Genomic DNA, 19494 nt, shown 5'->3' with positions numbered 1-19494 from the left:
TGGTGAGTTCATTTTCCAAGTTCACGCCAAAGTCTACTAGAGAGAGCAAAATGCAGAAATTGGAAAAGCCAGTCCTGGCCCTGGCCACACGAGCGCTGCGCTGTCGCGCCAGCGACTACCAGGAATCTGGGCTTAATCTTCAGAGCAGAAGAGATTCGGTTTTCAGTAATTAAAAAAATACATGCATTTAACTCACCATCTTCTAGCTTGCTGCGTCTGGTCCTGCTTCAGGGAGATGCTTGAAGCTTGGAACAATTCCAGCGATTAACAGTTTGTCAAACAGTTCATTCCTGACATTTTTAATTTACGGGGAATACTTTTTTCTACTTTTTTTCTTTAAAATGACAAAAATAACAACCCCTGTTCATTCCTGTGCCGCGCTCTCCACGTGTCCGCAGTGTCCGGGCTGCCCTGCCAGCGGCACCACCAGGCCTTGTGCTCCGTCCTCTCGAGGCCGCACGGCCTCCGCGGCGCCGGCCTCGCGCCCTTCCTGCCTGCAGCCCTCGGGAAGACAGGATTAACCCCGGGAGCAGGCAGCGGGAGCGAGCGCCCTGCTCGAATACTCTGACTCTGCTCTAAAACATTAGCACTTATTTTCCGGAGAGCTGGAATGGAGCAGCACCCATGTACGTATGAGATTAATTCTGACCCTCGGGGTATGATCAGATACAAAATTGTGAGAAAACAAATTTTCCAAAACCTGAAAACCATAGCTCATTGCTGCTGTCTGCAAGCTCTTGAGTCTGGTTGCTAGTGCCAGAGGGAGAGTCTCTCTGTCATTCACAATTTTTTGCTCTGTCTTTGAATTATTTTTCTGACCAGCCAAGGCTTTGGGGCTGATTTCTGCCTCTTACAGCAGCTTGACAGAGCTCTRATTCCAGCAGCTGCTGAGAGTATTTGAAGGGCATAACAGGCTCAAGAGTTTGGCCACTTGCAACTACGCAGTGTCTCAGTTGGGTGTGTTTCTGTGTGCAGCATATCTGGAAACATCTAGACAACAATTTCTTTCTGGTTTAGGCTTCATAGCAAATGCATCTGCTTTACAAATAACTAGAAGTTCTTTCAAAAAGATCCTTTAAAGTGAAACTATCTATTTTTCTTAAGGAAAGCGGAATTAAGTTTCTTACTCAGGTGCAACAAGATTCAGTTGTGCTGGAGACTGATCCTTCAGGCCCTGGAGGCGATTGGCCCTCATTGCTGCCAGGTTAGGCCAGATCATCGTGGCTCAAAACAGCATAACTTGGTTATCAGCAGGCCTGCAGCAGCGCTGCTTTTCTGCAGCAAGGCAGGCACTATGCAGGAAAAAGCCCTCTTAGCAAATGGGAACACACCAACACATTCATTAGCAAAGAAAATGAGTGGCTTTTGCTAAGACTCTCTTAATAGGTTGAACTCTTTGGATTTGGCTAGAAGAGCTGGCCCTTGAATATATATTCAACCTAGCAGAGCKAAGTGCAGCTGTACCGTGTTCCTTTCACCCATTAACTGTTGTACAGAATCAAGCTGATGTGATTTTTTTGATCTTAAAATATTCAATAGCCAAAGATTGCTGATGTAATTACTCCCTCTCTACTCCTGATTACAGAAAATCCCTATAGGGTTTGTCCCATTTTGCTGCCTGTCAAGCTGCAGAGCAGGCAACAGTCAACATATTAATAGGTGTTTTTAACATGATTAATTGGAATTTTAAGCGGGTTGGTTTCTTCTGAAATATCCTGCTTGCCGAGTTTGACTTGCATTTGCAACTGTCCGTCTGTGATTCTTCATTTTCATGGGATCCTCTCAACCCCTTTTCTCATTTGCTAAACATATGTGATTTTTCCGTGTAAGGATTTACAGGAGCCTGTTTTATCCCTCTTTATTTGCTTGCTTTATTTGCTGCTTGCCTATGCAGCCATATCATCAAATTGCTTTTCCACATTACGGGAGCAAACAGCCATTGAGCAGAGCAGATCCTTATTGACCACCTGCTTTGCAAGGGAAACAGCTACTCCAAATGGTTCCCAAGTTGCTTCTGCAGATGGACCCGTCGTGTTGCCTCTTCGGGTCATTTTGTTTGTTTTATTTTTAATATTGTCCTAAGGTGAAATATTTTTCATGGTTTGTCAAACAAGATTATGAAGTTGGCTGTAAAACTATGACTCATCTCAGCATTCTTTTTTCTCTTGAAGAATGATCTGGGAGGAAAGTGAAAATGAAAATGTCAGAACTGTCATAAATAATGTGAAAATGACAGCCGGGGGAGAGGGCTCGCAGACCCTCTTTCTATCCACAGCCACAGAAAGGAAACCAGTCTTGGAAGGCCAGATCTGAGACTGATGCAAAGTTTTATCAAGCTCGGTACATCATCCAGGCCCCTTGTCCAAAATATCTCATTTTTGACTTTTAATTTGGAGGAATTGATGTTCTCATTCATAGCTAGGAGTTCAGTGTCTGGGCTTATAGTTCATATTCTTAGCTAATTCTATGAAAAGTTTCATCTCCCTGGTATTTTATTCCTTTAGGCAATGTTATATCCATAGCATAATTAAACTGGTAATTTTTTGGCTCTTTGTTTTGTCAGGAAAACACCCTTMAAGATTTTATGATGTGGTGGGTTTTTGTTTTGTTTTTTCTTGTCTGTTTGTGCGTGTCAAAGGAGAGGAGAGGAAAATGATGGACGAGCAATAAAAATTAAATTCTTGATATTTTTTCAGCACTGTTAATAAGTCTCATCTGCCACACTTGATAGCAGTGTGGGGACACTACATTATATTGCCAGTTGCAAACAGTGATTTTGAGGACACACTCACCTATTAGCTTGGCAGCAGCCATAGCAGTCAGAAGCCCCAGAAACCTTGACTTTATTAACAGTGTTATTGCAAAATGTCAAAGGAAACAAGTGAAAACAAACTTTTCTGTCATTTTTTTTTTCTCTTTTAAGGAGGAGAATCTTACTGGGGAAAACCTTTTAAGGATGAATTTAAGCCCAACTTGTCCCATACAGGACGTGGAGTTCTCAGTATGGCCAACTCAGGACCTAATACAAACAAGTCACAGTTGTAAGTAGTCACTTGCTGTTTGTATTTTGTCGTTTCCCTCTAGACATTGTGTCTTAGACTGTTAAGAAAAAAATGACATTTTATGAGCTACTTTTCAAAGTTCAGTCAAGTGAAATATTCTGTCAAGTGCTGCATATTGAAATCTGCGTAGCTGCAGCTGCTCTTTCCCACTAAGAGCCACATGAAGTGTGTCAAGAAGACCTGTATGTATTTATCACATCATCATTAACCTGCTTTTTCTGGTTTTGTAATTTGTAGGTTTGTCTCCCTACCGTTATTCCTACAAAATTACTACACCTATCCACTCTGTCTAAATTTAGCCATATATTGAAATTCTCAAAAAGATTCATGAAATAAAACATAAACTCTCTACATATGTTAATTCTTTTGGTTGCCCATTTTTAAGTAAAAAGGAACAGCTCTAGATTGTTCGAAGTGCAGAATCTCAGTGAAAGAGTACAGAGTATGGGATTGAAAATGATTTCTTTGTCTGTGTACAAAAGCAGAATTCTCATTTAAGATTTTTTCTTAAAAATGGGAAAATTTTTTCTTAAAAAATGAGAAAAACTAACAAGTGGAAAGAAAAACAAATGAAATTTTGAAATATTCTTCTAGTATTTATTTGCTTCATGTATAATGTTAATACAGAGATTTGTCTTTTTAAAATCTTTTTAAAGTGTTCTGTGTCAAYTGAACCATTTATTAGTTGCTCTCTAATGACTGAAATAGAAGAATGTTCATTTTTATTGGTAGCCCTGGGAGAGAGTCTGGATGGGGAGCACACTGTGCAGCATGTCAGCCCTGGAGGACAAGGGGGGGATTTGGGCTTGGTCTTCCAAGGGGCTGAGATTTATTACAGCTTGGAAAAGATGCACTGGTGGCCAGTCAAAGGGTCTTTACTAGGCTTATTCACATACTTGAGGCTGAGCATATGTAGGGCAGTGTGCAGTATTTAATTGCTGTGGACCTTACTTTAGGTGTGAATTTTATTGCAAGTACTCATATGCTAAGTTATGGGAAAGAGATAATTCGCGTCATCACAGACATGCTCACCTATCTCCCTAGAATTTAATGTAAAGGAATGTAAAATTCCTTTATATGTGAGGTCCTTCGGAGACTCTAGCCTCTCATATTTGTAAAACTTTATGTCAATATTTAAAAACCTTAACAACTGTTGTGACCTTAGGAACAATGCGAAGAGCTCTCCAGGTAGGCGATAGTCACTGCAGTGCTGAACAAGGTGGGTTCCTGGCATAAAGTCAATGCAACACAAGTGCATGCAAGTGGCACTAGCTGGAGCTGGAGTGATGCTCAAGACTTCTCCCTCAGGATTAGCGGGAATTAGGTTAATTCCATTGGCCTTATTTTATTTTGATTGCTGTGATGGCTCAATTTTTTTAATTACAGTATTGCCTAATTGATTATTTGATCATCTAATTACTGGATATCTGGGAATAAACTGGTGCACCGAGCACATGCACCAGACTAAGATTCATCATGTGGCCTATGCCAGAGTTTGTATTCTCGGCAGCATCTCCATGCTTTTCCTAGGGCAAAAACTGCGTCTTAGTAGATTGTCTGGCAAACTGCAGCCCCTCCTATTTGCAATCATACAACTTCCCGAGGCAGTTGCTTATATGGAAAAGTACTTCTGGAATGTTTATGTATTTTTAGCTGTCTCTAATGTAGCGTAGCAGATGGAGACGGGGAGGAGAGCCAGCACCACCCGTCCAGCCAGCACAGGCCATCACGGTCTGCAGACCACAGTGTGGAAACCTCTGGCTCATACTCTTGCAGTCCAAGTCTTCCAAAGAAGTGTTAAGCTTTAGAGAGGAGTTTTAGTAATGAGCATTGGTTTGGGTTTGGTATTTTAGTTGCCATGTGTAGGTTTAAAAATAAAACAAGAATCTATYAAAAGTCCAAGTTTCTCTATTTTTTTCCACTTTCTAACACTTGTATCATGTTTATTATTGAAGCACAAATTGGCTAGATCCAGAGAAAAGTGGATTATGGGTGTGTCGATGTAATGGAAACAAAATACAGAAAGTGAATATCCTAAAAATTAAAGCTTACTCTGGCAGGTGGCTGTTGTGTTATATAACTGTGAGTGCTGGATGCAAAATCCCAAGCATGTGCAAGAGGGAACCAGATCTTACTGCCCTGCAGCGAGCAGGAGTGCTACCTGCACGAGTCTTGGAGGATRTTAGTGAGGTTCAAGAATGAGTCCAAACTCCAGAAATCCAAGGTGAAATGCACCCAGGAGTTGCTGAGAGCTGCTTGGTCCGTGGTGCTCGTGGAGGAGCGGGGCCCGTCTCCTCACAGGGGCTGCTCTCTGTTTTCCAGCCTAACTGGCTGCAGCTGAGCCTTGGGGAGATAAGATGCTAATTGTTGTGTCTCTTCCTTCCAGTTTCATCACCTTCCGTTCCTGTGCRTATCTGGACAAGAAACATACGGTGTTTGGAAGGTAAGTGAGGGGTCATCTCAGATCAAAGCCCTCATTGTCCTGGTTGACCAGTTTGCTTGGTCAGTACATGCCAACCGCTCACTGGTGTCAATCCTCAGACACTGCTTTTTGTCTCTTTATATCCTTCCACCTCTGCAAAGGGCTTTATTATTAAGTGTTATCCTTCTGTGTGTGACTCTCTGAGGAGTCAGGAACAAAGTAATCAGCATCCTGTAACCARTCATCGTAATATTTGTGCCTGCTARTTGCTGAGATCCGAGCGATTACTCCTCAACGCTGTTTTCATCCTTTTAGGAACTGTCAACCAATGAGTCAGTCATGACTGGGCTRCTCTTCATCACAGGGTAGAGCATAGAGCTGTTGCATGGTTCAGGTGTTTTGGCCCCTTCGATTCTTTATCTTTGACATCTGTCATGGTGTATGTGTTGTGTGTGTATATATGTCCACATACTCAAAAATATTAGCAATGCCAAGGCCRTAATGGGACATCGTTCTTTATAGCAACTGTTGCAGTATTCCCCAAAGCCTTTTCCACTCAAGCCCTCATGTGATACAGATCAAGGTATATATTACAGAATATATTACAAAATATTTATGTTGCAGAGAGAAGAATGTGCGTGTTTGCTATTAGCATCTCCTGCTGCAGATGCAAGTCCTGATTATAGTATTTACTGAGTGGTGAATAGATGTTCTAACAAATGCCTTGATGAGGGGACAGGAGGTGTGATTTCCCTAGCCCACTTTGTTGGGGCCTCCCAAGGGTTTTACAACCACTTTTAAATGACTTTTTTTTCTAATTTCCCTAATTTTATCCATTTGAAAAGCAGCAATTGAAARGAAGTGCATATGCTATTTACTTTGATTGGGTGTTGTACAATAGAGTTGTACAAAGAAAGTGATACATTTAATCCATCTGTTCTGAGTGCAAGTTGTTGAGGCACAAGTTGGCTTCATTTTAAACACCTGTAGTATTGCCATTAGCCCTGATACTGGCCGTGCAGTAATTACTCCCTTTGAATTATATTTCTTTTTCCTTTTTCAAGTCTGTCCTAGCAGAATTGAGAATTCCTTTGTCATCTGGTGAAAGCAGATAAATAAAGCTCATCCTAATACTTAAAGTTGAGAGCGAGTGTGTTCTTGCAGGAGTTGCATTACGGGTGTCTTAGGAGTTGCCTTTGTTGTTATTCCACTCTCTACTCAAGCTACAACTTGAGTCTCCTTGCAAAAATCCCTTTAAATCCAGTATGGTAATGCCATTAACCTGAGCTTGCYCCCTCATCAGGATTGGGATAGCTCAGCTGCAAAAAGGGCAGTTCTTGGGTTCGGGATGCAGCCTGGCTTGCTGAATATCCTGCAGTCCCTCCAGGGGCTCTTTCCCAAGGATTCAACAGCTCTACCACCATTCACCGACGAGGAGCACAGAGAATGGCAGAGCTTCCTGCAGGGAACGTGCGCCAGAAACCTTCACACCGTGCAGGACATCTCRAGCACTGCACTTTGTTGCCATAGGGAGGTGGTGCTCTGAGAACTGGAAATTGTTCATTGTTGAAATTGTTGTCTTAGAACCGTGTTTGGCTCCCCGTGTAAAAAAGTAACATCTTCATCTAAACACAGATGCAGTGAGTTACAAAGTGAGTTTTACCCTGAGCTCTCCTGCATGGAAAAAGATTAATTCCAAGAATGTAAAAAATGGCAGTGCCAGAATAGGTGCATTCCTGTCTTCCCATGCTTATCTTCAAGCTAAATATTTGAATAATCTAATTTACCTATAGATTTAATATAGAAACTGAGTGCATGCAGATCTTAAGATTTGTGTTCTGCAATGAAAATCCTGTTGCCCTCTTTACATTTATTTATTTTTATAGGCCATAAAAGCCAAAAGACTCAAGAGATTATTTCTTTAGTGAAACTCCAGCTTCAGTTTGCTGCTTTAGATCCTGGGTGTTTCCAGGATTTAGTGCCTGTATCTGATCTTAGACTGTACAGTACAATAATATCTGGGAAGCATATCTAGGAATAATATCTAGGGTTAAGAATAGAATGAGGCCATGAAATCAGAATTCTTTGTTTCCATGAATGTAATATTGGATTGTGTTGATGGGATGATTGCTATCCTGCTGTGCCTTTCAGATCGATTGAATCTTTTCTCAGTGAATATAAAAGCCAAATCTTCCCTATGAGCTCAGCTCTGTCCTCAGCTCTTTCAGCGCAGCTCTGGTTCATGTTAGTGTTTGACATGAGTGTCATGGAGAGCGGAATTTGACCTGTTTGTAATGGAGAGAACAGAAAAAGGACAAAATTCTCCTTTTTTTTTTTTTTCTTTTTTCTTTTGGGCATGTGTGGGATGAGGCATTGATAAGTTCCATCTCCCAGAGCTGCATTTTACACACGTCCCCACTGGTTGGAAATACAGCTTTTTAATGGTAGTTGTTACCAAGTGTTGAGCTGCTAAATGTGTTTGAAAACCAGCAGCTGAAGGCAGTGGGACTGGGGAAAGAAGGGGACGTGTCCCTGGCTTTGGGTATGTCCCTGGCTTTGGACAGAGGAATTTTTATGCCTCGGGAGAAGCCGTGAGCTGCAGGACAGGGAGGGAATCGCGCGGAGACTGCACTGCCCACCTGGCAATAACACTGCTAGATGCTACTGAAACCAAAACATGATTTGGGCACGAAGGGACGAAGCAGCGAGGGAGGATGGAGGTGCTGGCTGCTCCAGCAGAGCTGCCTCGATTAACTTGGTAATTACCCTTTCTAGTAATTACCATTTCTCCAGACTTAGAGAATGCTGTAATTACCTTGAAAACTAACTGGAGGCTTTTGTTGGTTTCTAGCTGCCTGGTAAGAGGTTTAATTCAGAAACCCAAATAATGTAAACCAGCTGACTGGTCCCTGCTCTGCAGTGTGGAAACGTTTGCAAGCGGCTGCTGCAGGAAGGGCCTGCCCCACATTCCCTGCCGGACACGCAGCGACCGAGAGCTCGGCTGCGGCATGAGCTGGAGCAACAGGACAGCCAGGAAAGCTGCTTTAGGCCAACATTACTGTCTGTCACTGGCACACTTTATGAAATGTAGATGCCAGCACATCCTGTCTGTGTTTTTGTTATGTTTTCCATTGCTCTCATGGCTCATAGTGCCCGTGGGTCAGAGATATAGTGCATTTGGCCCTGTGAACGTGGAAACAACGATAGTTTCTGCCCCAGAAAACTCACTGTATAAGTAGAAAAGAGCCTGTATATAGATGCAGGAAAGTTAACGGTAGTGRCCCATCTCAGCCTGCCTTTCACGTAACAGCTTGTGCTTCCTTGAGAGTCAAGGAAAAYGAAATCCTCATGGAAAATGAAACAGCTTCGTGGATGCTTTGGGGAGTTAAAGGGACACATAAAGACCTGCATATTTAAATTGCTCATGAAAGGTCATGGAGGCGTCCTCATCAGCAGGAATGGGAAAAGATCTGAGAAATTTGGGCGAGCTTTGGGACAAGGAAGACCTGGTGGGCGCTGAGGGAAGGCRGCTTGCAGGGATGTGGTGGGATGAAGCTGGGCAAGAGATGGAGCAGTGGGGTGGGCAGGGTCACAAGGCCGGGAGCAGCYGGTGCCGCAGCGCAGGGTGGCCCTTAGAGCAGCACTTGTGTTTGCCGAGGTCGAGAAGGGGACGTGGTGACCGAGGCAGGAGATGAGGTCCTGGAGGCCAATTTTTCGCTTCCTGTGCAGCTGCCTGTATCTCTCGCAGGGATATTTAGCTCTCTGGRGAGCTGTGCCACTTGTTCCTGAGTTTCCCAGGAATAATGAAGAAGGCACTTTGGGAAATCTCAGACTGGGTCAAGGCAGAGGCTGGTGCCTGCAGCTGATGCACAGGCAGCTTTGGCATCTGCTTTGGTTCCTCCTCCCCTTGCCAGGTGCTTTGTTGGGAGACTGTTGTGTTTTGGGGGATAAACCTCATTCTGTATTAAATGGGCCTTAGCCTCTGCTTCAAGTTCTGTACTGTGGTTCCTGTTGTCCTTTAAAGTGATTAGCTGCTTATAACTACTGCCATGTATTATTCAGCTACCTGGATATAGTTAAATAATGCATGGTGTCTGTTTCCATTTGTAACACTCGCTGTCTCCTTTGAGTTGGTGAAACCTTACTGCCTTCTAAGCTGGGAAACTCATGTTTTTGTTGCTCTTTTCMTTTAGTACATCTGAAGAACAGAGAAATCATAAGACAGGGCAAGAAGAGCTGATTTTGCTGCTGCATCTGTTCAGGGAGCCTGATGCAATTGTGCTCGGCAGGGTCTGCTCCCCAGGCCCCACCGCAGCGGGCGCTGGGTTGCCAGAGCTGGGCTGGTGGCTCCAGCCTCTTTCCAGACAGTTGTATGAGCCCAACAGAGGAACCCTGCGCCCCAGCAGAGAAATCCCAGTGTGCTGAGTTCATCTGTTCAGTCTGGTTTCCAAATGCTGCTTTCTTCCAAGCACTGTTTTCCAAGCTTTCAGTGGCCACCATTACTTATCTTACCTTCTAGATTAAGCCCTTATGTGACACTGAGATGTTTTGACTGCATCTGTGTTGCAGGTCAGAAATGTTTGCTATGTTTCAGGTTGGGTGCATTCATAGAAAACACGTTGTACCAAGTGAGTGTATGTGTTTGTGCATACTTACATACTCTGTGTGTGCATAAATGCATGTACTCTTTTTATGAAAGTAAGCTTGACAGCAGAATGCATTTACAAAATAAAGTTTCCTTCTGGTTTCTGTTTCTAGATTAATGCATTATTTTTCAAAAGTCCAGACATTGTTCTTGTATTGTCTGCTAGCCAGGAAACTCTATCATCCTGGACCACTGCCATCACCAGCATTGCRTAAGGCTTAATTCTTATAGTTCTTCTAAACAAAAGCATAAGAAATAGGAAGTCCATGTGTGAATGTCTGGGAGACTTCTGAGGAGTCACAGTTTCATTGGGGGATCAGCACCAACTAAAGTAGCAGTGAAAATTTGTCTGGCATGTTGCAAATGAGTAGAGCTCCCCCAGATACTTCACTTGAAGTTCATGCAAAGCTACTGGCAATGACTGCAAGACAAGGTTACCAGTTTGCATAAAGGAACCATAACAGGAAGTAAGATTTTAAATAACATCTGTAAATTTGAGATGCAAAGTTTTCCAGTGCCACTTCAGGTTTCAAGAAAACAGAATTGCTCGAGTAAGGGTAGCTTTGTGCTATTGTGACTATGCTAACACAGAAATCTAAATGTACCTACCTCATCACCCATGCCTAAGTGTAATGCAACATTTATCAAGCTCCACTAAAAATACAACAAGCTGTCTCAGGGAGGCTGAGCTAAATATATAGTTGAGATCATCTTTCTCTGCTCAACATCTACTGCAAGCAAACAGCAGACCTGTTTCGGAGTCCTTCTAATGTAAATAGTGTCTTGAAGGTACCTTCCTTTTCCTTGCAGGTTATCGTGTGAACATGTGTTTAACCCTCACCAAAGCTGACTTGGTCAGTGTAAAGCTAAGTGTGAGTGAGGCCATGCAGAGCAAGTAGTGGTGCCTACGTGGGCCCGAAACAGGTTAAATTTGTTCGTGCCCTTCTCCCCGCTCCTCTTCTGCTCTGCCCCAAACTCAGCGGAGCTGGTGCTGCCTGGGGAGGGCTGGCACGGTGTCCCTGGTCGCCTGCGCCTGGGCCCTGTGCAGGGGAGGAAGGGATATKGGTCCCAGCTTCCAGACTTTATATTTGGTTGTAATTAAACCAATAGGCAGAATTCCTTATGTTTGGACTCAGATTTGTTTGTAGAACAGATTATATCCCTTTTTGTACAAGGTAGGGTATTTAATAGTAGTGCTCTCAGAGATCTTTTGCATGCCTTGATGTATTTATCTGATCATTTTTCCATATATCACCTCTACAGGCTTTTTTTCTTAAAACCAAGTGTGTGAGGTCCTTTCTTTCTAAGCCCAGAATATGATGTTGTCCTTCTTGAATTTTAATTTTTACTGATGAAACACCTAGTCCAGCTGGGCCTCATCCTTGACAAGGCTTCCAAGTGATACCCTGGATATGATTTCCATAACTCTCTTGTCTGAGTCAATTTTTATAAACAAATTTATTTTTATGATTTGTTGGTATTATGACAGTTTCTAAAGACATAAACTGATACTGAGAATTCACTGTGCTGACACTGTAGTTTGCACAGAAATAGTCTCTATGTAAAAGGTTAGTGAAGGCAGGAGTATAAAAGAATAAAATTTTCCATTTTAGAGCCAACCAACCAAGAAGAAAAGAGAATCATRTGCCCTGCAGGCCCATAGCTCCTGTGACATGAGAAGGACATCGTGCCATCAAATGTGGTCATAGAGAGCAAATGAAAAGCACCTTGCCTGGAAACAGTTCATGAACATAAGGAAAGTTGCTAGAGGGAACGAAAGCCGGGCTTTGTGGATCTCTTGCCCTAAAAGAGACATCACATCTCTGTGGGAGGAGGTCAGGAACACCAAACTGATGCCCTGGCCCAAGGCAGAGTGCATGTTTCAGTGGTGACGATGCTTCTGCTAATGAGACGATRCTCTTGGGCAAAGAGGAGCCTGTCCCTGCAGCACTTCCTCCCTCTCTGCAGGACGTGCCCTCAGTTCCAAGTGGAGCTTATTTAACAGCTTGCTTTGCTACAAGATGCAGGTTCTGTTAAGTCAAACTGTCACAGCAACAAAAATGACAGMAGATATTAGAACAGCATAGGTCCACAAACAGGCTTAATTAGCACTTAGTRCTATTTTATGGCATCAGAGTGGTAGAGCTAAAAGCCACCAAAACACCTTGACCATAAAACCTTTTGCCTTCTTCCCCCTCCCGCCTTTTAGATTGTGTCAAGATAGCTGTATTTAGGTCRCTTACGACCTCTGAATGCCATGTTTATCACAGCCTTGTAAAATGTTCAAGTGACCAAGTATTCCCAATAGCATTTAATTAGCACAGTGAATGAAGATTTGATGTACTGAAATGCATTAGGGCTAATATTGTGGGAGGTCTAGCCATGGGCTAAGGGAATACTCGACTGAGATTTCCAGTGCGTAGCTGATCTGGCTATTTCAAATTATCGGAACCTAATTAAATGAAAACATACAAGAAGATAATGAATGGAGCTGTTGGCCAGAAAATCCTCCAATATTAAATCAGGAGTTTGCTTTAGGGGCAATTAAAATGCAGTGAATGTATCCTGCACTGTGTGTTAATCATCAGTATTGTAAATGAATCTGATATTGGCCTGGAGGAGGATTTTAAAATTGAGTTTGTTATGAACTTTCAGAAGATCATGCATGGTTTTGAAGCCTTGTGCAGCTCTGGAAAAATTCCCCCAGTGTGCTACCTCCCGTGGCAAACGAGCGGGACTCGTCTGGCTTGCATAAACATTTTGTAATTGCTGGTAGAAGTCATGACCTGATTACAGAGTATCGACAGACCCTTCAGGATTAAAAAGGAGAGGTTTGGAGCAGCAGTGTGACAGCAACAAAGTGTGGGCAAGGACAGAGCCCACGGGGCGGGCATTAGTCGTTCCCTTTGGATCACTTGGACCATGTTATTTTCTCTAACCGAGTCCTCCTTTTCGGTCCTGTTCAGTGTCTCCCCAGCGGTGAGTCCCAGCGAGGGGCAGTGACRCTGCGTTTAGCCCATGAGGTGTTGAATGTGAAGGCCCTGCTTGCCCCCCAGGCTGCTGTGGTCACTGTGTCTCGTTTGGCTGATGCAGCTCTTGGAAGGAGCATGTGGAGGATGGAAAGAGCTCGATGGGAGGGAGGGAAGGAGCCCCTAGGTCCCTGCTGGGCCCGTGCAGGACCAGCACTAGCAAAGGCTGCTGCCTGCACAGACCTGCCTTTCTGGGAGCAAGATGTTGTAACAGAAGCACATGAGTGTGCCAAATGCCTGTGAATACGGTGTATGTTTTTTTCAAATACAAATACTGATGTATTTGTATTTGAAAAAGTTGAGCTATTGCTCATTCCATTGCTATAAAAGTCAACTTAGGTTAAAAAGACAATAATTTACACATTTTGTATGGTGATTTTTCATTAGCAGCATGAGTATCCCTGAGCATGGACCTCATAAAAACATACATGAATTTGAGCTTAATACTTAAAAAACACCATTTTTTTTTATATTTATAAAACTATCAGAATTTGACTTCAGTTTGGGAGAGACGGTCCCGGTCCAGACGCCCCAGGAGGACGGTGCTGCGCAGGGCAGCGCGCCCACGGCTTGGCCTGTGGCGCAGGTGGATCGGCCCAGGGAGGTGGCTGCTGTTGCAGGGATGGAGTTTGAGCACTGGTTTCCTGAGCTGCTCTTGCTCCGGGTTGTCCCACAGCCCTTCACATGGGCTGTGTTTCTGCTTCGCAGCCGTGTGTTTGGCTGTGCTAAAGCAGATGCTGTTCAGCTGCCATCTGCCTTTCTAAGGGATCTGGATTGCTCTGCATCAGTGGCCTGTCGTCTTCTTTATTTACTGCCCTTCTAAGTATAGCTGTTTGCAAACTTAATTGGGGATAATGTTGTGGATAAAAGTGTTAAGTATCTCGGGACCAGAGTACTTTGGAACATACGGACACAGTGGTTCCTGTTCAGAATTAGATCTTGACACCTGTCAGCCAATTTTGTATTTAATGTGTGCTGTTTTCACTTCATATCATTCTGGTTTCTCAATCAAAATATCAGCCGCCTTCCAGAAGTCTGTTCCACTGACACTGTTATCCCTATTAGCCACATCTGCTGTCTCAAAGATAGAAGGTTTTTGACAGAATCTGTTTTCCACAAAACCTTGTTGACTGCCGTTACTTATTTCCTTTCTTTCTTAATCATGTCCTGTCTGCTATTCCATTATTTTGCTGGGGTGGATGCCAGGATGGCTTATAATTATCTGGGTCACCCCATTTATCCTTTCAAAATATCCTTTCCTGGAACTTTCCCATTGTTCCACACTTTTTTGAAAGTGAACAAGCAACAGTCCAGAAATTCTTCAAGCTGAACAGCTTGAAGAAGGTAGTTGGATATTGAAAAAAAAAATCAAGAGTCCAGGGCTCTGACATCCTCCCAAATAAAACCTGCAGCGAGAAGGGTCCCGGTGATATCTCATGGCTTTGACACGATGCTCTGTTGCTTTCCCAAAGCCTTCCGAGAGCTCGCAGGTGAAATCCTCACGCTTCTTGCACAGCTTAATGGCCTTATTGGCAGTTCTATCATTTCTCTCTAATACTGCTGCAGCCTTGTTGTGATTTCCTTTTCTCCTAATAGCATTCTCCTGTCTGACGCACAATAAAAAATAAGCTAAAAATCAGAAGTTAATGAAAACATTTGCTTTCTTGACCAAGTCTGCTGGTTCCGTTTTCAAAGYGCACGGGGGCAGGAAATGAGCTCCAAATGTATGGCTGTAAAGCTAGCAAGTGAATCCGCTTAGAAATGGGTTTGTGTCTTCATGCCCAGATTGCTGTGCACAATGGCTCTTTCTCCGTCTTGCTGGTTTCTGTGCACCAGAAAAGCTCTTTGGTTTTAGACAAATGTTTTTGCTTTGCCTCTTTTGACCCTTCCACATTCTGCTTAATTTTAAATAGAAATCCCACATTTGAAAGAAAATCCTTACCTTCCACATTGATTTAGAATACCTTAAGTCTTCCAGATATGGTTGGTGATTTTTCCTTCCCCCAAAGACAATGGTTGAAAAGCCTGGATAATCCAAACGAGTAACAGACAGAAAATAGATGCATTAGGCTATAAGGAGTGCAGGAATGTTTTGAATCTGCTGTCACAGCTGGCAATTGTGTCCTTCATCTTTTCTAGAGTGGTTGGTGGCTTTGATACTCTGACTGCTATGGAGAATGTGGAAAGTGACCCCAAAACAGACCGTCCCAAGGTAACTCAGAACTGGAGGGGGATGTGCAGGAAGGAACTAGCCCCGGTTCCCTTCACCCTGCTGCCACCTCTCTAAAATGGAGCTTGGGGAAGACAGAGTGACTTGAGCAGCAGCTTCTGATTTCTCTTTTTCTCTCTGTTCGTAGACAGAAATACGAATTGAAGCAACAACTGTTTTTGTGGATCCGTATGAAGAAGCAGATGCCCAGGTGAGGATAGAATTACTTTTTTCCTAGCCCAAAGCCCTTCTTTCCATGATTTTGTAACTTGGTGACTTTAGCTTTCATTCTGACCGGTCCCTCCTAGATTGCTTGCATTTTCTATGTATTTTCTTCCTGTGTCCTGTGCCCTTCTTCCTGCCTCCCACTAACCATGGAGAGCCTTCCTACACGTGTGCCATTCGGCAAGGCCTTGTGTGCCACAGTCACCACTGCTCTCTCGGTGGAGAGGTCTGCAGGGCTCCTGCTCACCGTGGCTTCCCTTCCCAATGTTAGTGCCAGTGTGAGCCAGGTTGCTGCAGCTGAGGAGGGAGAGWGGAGCTTCACATTAACGGCTACAGGCAGCCCGGGTGTAGCTGCCCTGGGGATCTGGCTTTTAAAGCATACCATGCCACCACGACTGTGCTCTTCACCCTTTTAGAGTGCCGTAAAGTTTCACAGTGCTCTGGGCATTGCCTCTTCCCTCTGGACCAGCTCTTGCAACACGTTGTGCTGTTTGCTTCCCACAGGTTGCTGCAGAAAGAGAAAAGGCCCAACAAGAAGAAGCAGCAGCCAAAGCAAAAGTTGAGATAGCCCCRCCAAAGAAAGAAATCCAGACTCCTAAAACTTACCGACAAGGGATTGGAAAATACATTAACATGGCTGCAGCGTAAGTTCTCCTTCTTACTGAGCTAAGATCCCAGCTGATCTTTGCCTGGTGCTTCCGTTGTCTTCGTTGCTGGATGCTCAGGGCTATTCACYGGGTCTCTCTAACAGGCCAAATGTTTGTTTTGTGCCATCAGACTGTGCAAAGGTGCTTGCAAGCAGTCCTAACGGTCAGAATTCCCTCTAGATCTTTTGTTTTTCAAGATGAGAACTTAAAGCAAGCTCTCATTTCTTTATCATTTCATTGTGACCATGTTGGTCCATAATTACAYGGACGTGCTGACTTCTCAGCTTTAGATGTATTTCCACAATACAGAAGTCCTTGAGAGGGAACAGTATTGTCACTTCCCCCATCAGCTTCAACCTTCCCCTTCTGCAGCTATTTCTGAAGGCCACTCTTCCAGAAATGTGTCTTCCATCAGCTTCTCCCCTGCCCAAGGAGCTGCCTTGAACTCGGTGGGTCTGGCGGCCGGGCTTGCTGTGCGGCCCCRGCTGTGCTGGTGCCTGGCTCGCAGCTCCAGCTGCCCGGCACGTCGCTCAGGCTCCTCCTGGGGCATCCTGTCCCGGAGCCCCTGGCTGCACTTGTTGGGACTGGCAGCCCTCCTTGCTTCCCTAAGGACAGGACACAGCGCTGCCTCAGCAGCAGCTCAGCATGGGTTGTGGATAAATTAAAATATATATATATGTTCTTGATTTTTAGCCTTCTGTAAAAGCATTCAGAAAAACTCTGTCCTCTCTGTGCTGCAAAAGGAGTGTATTTATGTGTGCCCCAACCTGTGCACCTCCTTAGGCAGCTTGTACGTGCCTGCATGATGTGCAGGCACAGCAGTGTGTGAGCCCCTATATCAGTTTGATGCATACGTCAGTCAAATAGTCCCTGAGTGTTGTCTTCCTTGGGGCCCTAGGAAGCGCAGTGTGGAAGATGACGGCCCCTCCACCAGCACAGCTGCGAAGAAGGAGAAAAAGAGCTCGGGCTTCGGGGACTTCAGCTCCTGGTAGCAGAGCGAGGAGCCTAGCACCGATGCAGCGCGGTGGGGAAGACGGGGCGGCCTCCCGCGCGTCCCCGAGAGCCCCAACGCCAGCCCGTCCTGGGGAGGGAAGGCACTGCCTGCCCTTCCACCCACAAAGAAAACTGTTGCTTTGTTAAGGCAGCTTAATGCGGCTTTGTTCTCCAGAGAGCTGCGGTCCCCAGTGCAGCTTCCTTGAAGGCTTTTTGTTGTCGTGTGGGGAGCAGAGAGCAGCGTCGCTGCTCCGAGGCCTCGCGGGCSCCTGCGCTGCCCACTGCGCTCCTGTCTCAGGTAATGGTTTCCAGATGAGCCCCATCTGCCAGCCCGACAGATGAATTAACGTGCCGGGGAAGTGCCTGCCTGGCTTTGCCAAGGGGAGGAGAGGCCTCCAGCTTGTTCTGCCCTGCCTGGGGCTTCCCATCCTTCCGAGCTCTGTTTTGCTGCTCCTTAACGTGGACCAAATCTGTCTTCCACAGTCTGTGCCTCTGGGATGGCCCCAGACCGGCTCCACAGGGCCTCCCTGCTCCCTGCAGGCTGAGCTGGCTGCTCCCCTTCCCTCTGGCAGCCTGGGCAGCAGCCGAGCTGCCCGGGCACCCACTGAAGCTGGTTGCTGCCCTGCTGCCTCTCCAGAGCTGTTGTGGCAGCCCACGGGGCCGGGACACCTCGATTCCAGCTTGCCCGCCGGCTCCAGAAGCTACAGCCCGAAGGAACGCACCAGGAACCAGAAGGGTTTCACGGGGTTTGTTTTAGCCATCCCCAAGGCCTGCTGCTTGCTAGGAGCACATCCTGCAGTCTGCCCCGCTATCGGGTTTCTCATTAGAGAAAACRTGATACAGTCAAGAGGAGTGCAGGATACTTACCTTGAATGCCCACAGACCTAATAGGGTGCTCACTAAAGAGTTAGGGGTAGAGACGTAGCAGCCTGTGAAGTTGTAATCTCAAAACATCATGTGTGTTACCATCATTCAGGCATCCTAGGCTAGATCCAGAACACTTCCCGTTCTTGGGCATTTTCGAAATGCCCTCCCCACCTCCACATGGCTGAGGAGATAGTTTTGTAATCAGATTTATAGCTGATGCATTTATGGCAGTGCATTCGTGTTTTAAGAGAAGTTTCCATTTTTATGAAATTGCTGTAAAAACTTTTGTTAACATGTTTTGCATTAAATGCCTTTATTTTCCTTTGAATGCTTGCCTTTGACTGCGTTCAACTGTCATTTCCAAGATCATGGCGTTACAAAATTGATTGTCTTACCAGGAAATGATTCATTCCTACTTTTTGAGATGCTCATAAAAAAACGCTGGGATTTTTGCGGATATGATTACATCTTTGTTAAATCATAGGAAGTTCAAAATAGTTTGAAATAATAATAGGGATTTTTTGTTGTTGTTTTGAAACAACTTGCAATGTATAAGTTTGAACACATGTTCGATTCCTGGAACAGGGGATATGATGGTACTTTCCTCAAGCTGAGTTCCTTGTGTTTTCCTGAAACTTCTTACCTCTCTCGGACTGGCCCTTTCCTGATAAACTGTTATCGATCCTTTCTGTCTAACTCCCGCTTCAGCATTTTATTGAGTTGTAAAGCTCACAGTCTTGCTAAAGGTGGCACAGGCATAGTTTAATGCAATCCATAGGAGTAGAATAAAATGCTTTTAAAATAGATGAAAACRCAGATTATTCTGAAGGAAATCAGCTTGTGGTTCGAGGAATGCGATGGGAATGTGCAAGGACCCCCACGAGCCGGCGTCCTCATTGCAGACCGAGCCCGGCGACCGCTTCCTGCAGCAGCAGGAGGCTGCGGAGATAAGTGCTCGCGTTCGAAAGGGCCTTCCCGGGGCAGGCCTGGCCTTCTGAGCGCGGTTTTACAGCCACTCATTTCATTGCAGCTTTCTACCGGAGCAAACATCTGAGAGAAAAAACCATTTCCCGACTCCGAGGAAGGCCTGAGCGCGGCTCGGAGCGGGAGCGCTGGCACAGCCGGGGCTCGGGCTGCAGCGTCTCCAGCTCGAGTCCCACCTCTCGGCTCTGCTTCCTCCTACACCTGTGCTTTCTTCTTTTTTTAAAATATTTGTGATTTCTTTAATTGCTTTTCTTCTTGTTTGCAGAGCCAGAGGCACAAGCTCCTTTCTGAAATAAAAGACTAAATATTTTTCTGTGTTGAGAAGGACAAGAGTGGGGTACAGGGAGCTTAGCTCTCATTGACCTGCAGAACTGCCCCTAGCTGAAACAAGAGTTGGGAAGGAGGAGGCTT

The 19494-nt window shown here is 44.9% G+C and overlaps 1 protein-coding gene across 1 annotated transcript in view; it reads left to right on the top strand.

Annotated features, from left to right (window-relative positions):
• The window catches only part of PPIL2 (peptidylprolyl isomerase like 2), a 69027-nt gene extending 50447 nt beyond the window's left edge, over positions 1-18580 (top strand). Inside the window, exons 16-21 of the mRNA XM_026037802.1 lie at positions 2924-3041; positions 5449-5505; positions 15298-15370; positions 15516-15578; positions 16097-16236; positions 17138-18580. Of these exons, the coding sequence (XP_025893587.1) occupies positions 2924-3041; positions 5449-5505; positions 15298-15370; positions 15516-15578; positions 16097-16236; positions 17138-17231 (545 nt within the window). The 3' untranslated portion in view covers positions 17232-18580. The remainder of the gene's footprint in view (positions 1-2923; positions 3042-5448; positions 5506-15297; positions 15371-15515; positions 15579-16096; positions 16237-17137) is intronic.
• Positions 18581-19494: the final 914 nt, after the last annotated feature.

The sequence above is a fragment of the Nothoprocta perdicaria genome, unplaced genomic scaffold, assembly GCF_003342845.1.
Source record: "Nothoprocta perdicaria isolate Ctin4 unplaced genomic scaffold, notPer1 scaffold_2, whole genome shotgun sequence".
Classification (NCBI taxonomy): Eukaryota; Metazoa; Chordata; class Aves; order Tinamiformes; family Tinamidae; genus Nothoprocta; species Nothoprocta perdicaria.
This window is presented reverse-complemented; position numbering and strand designations above follow the sequence as displayed.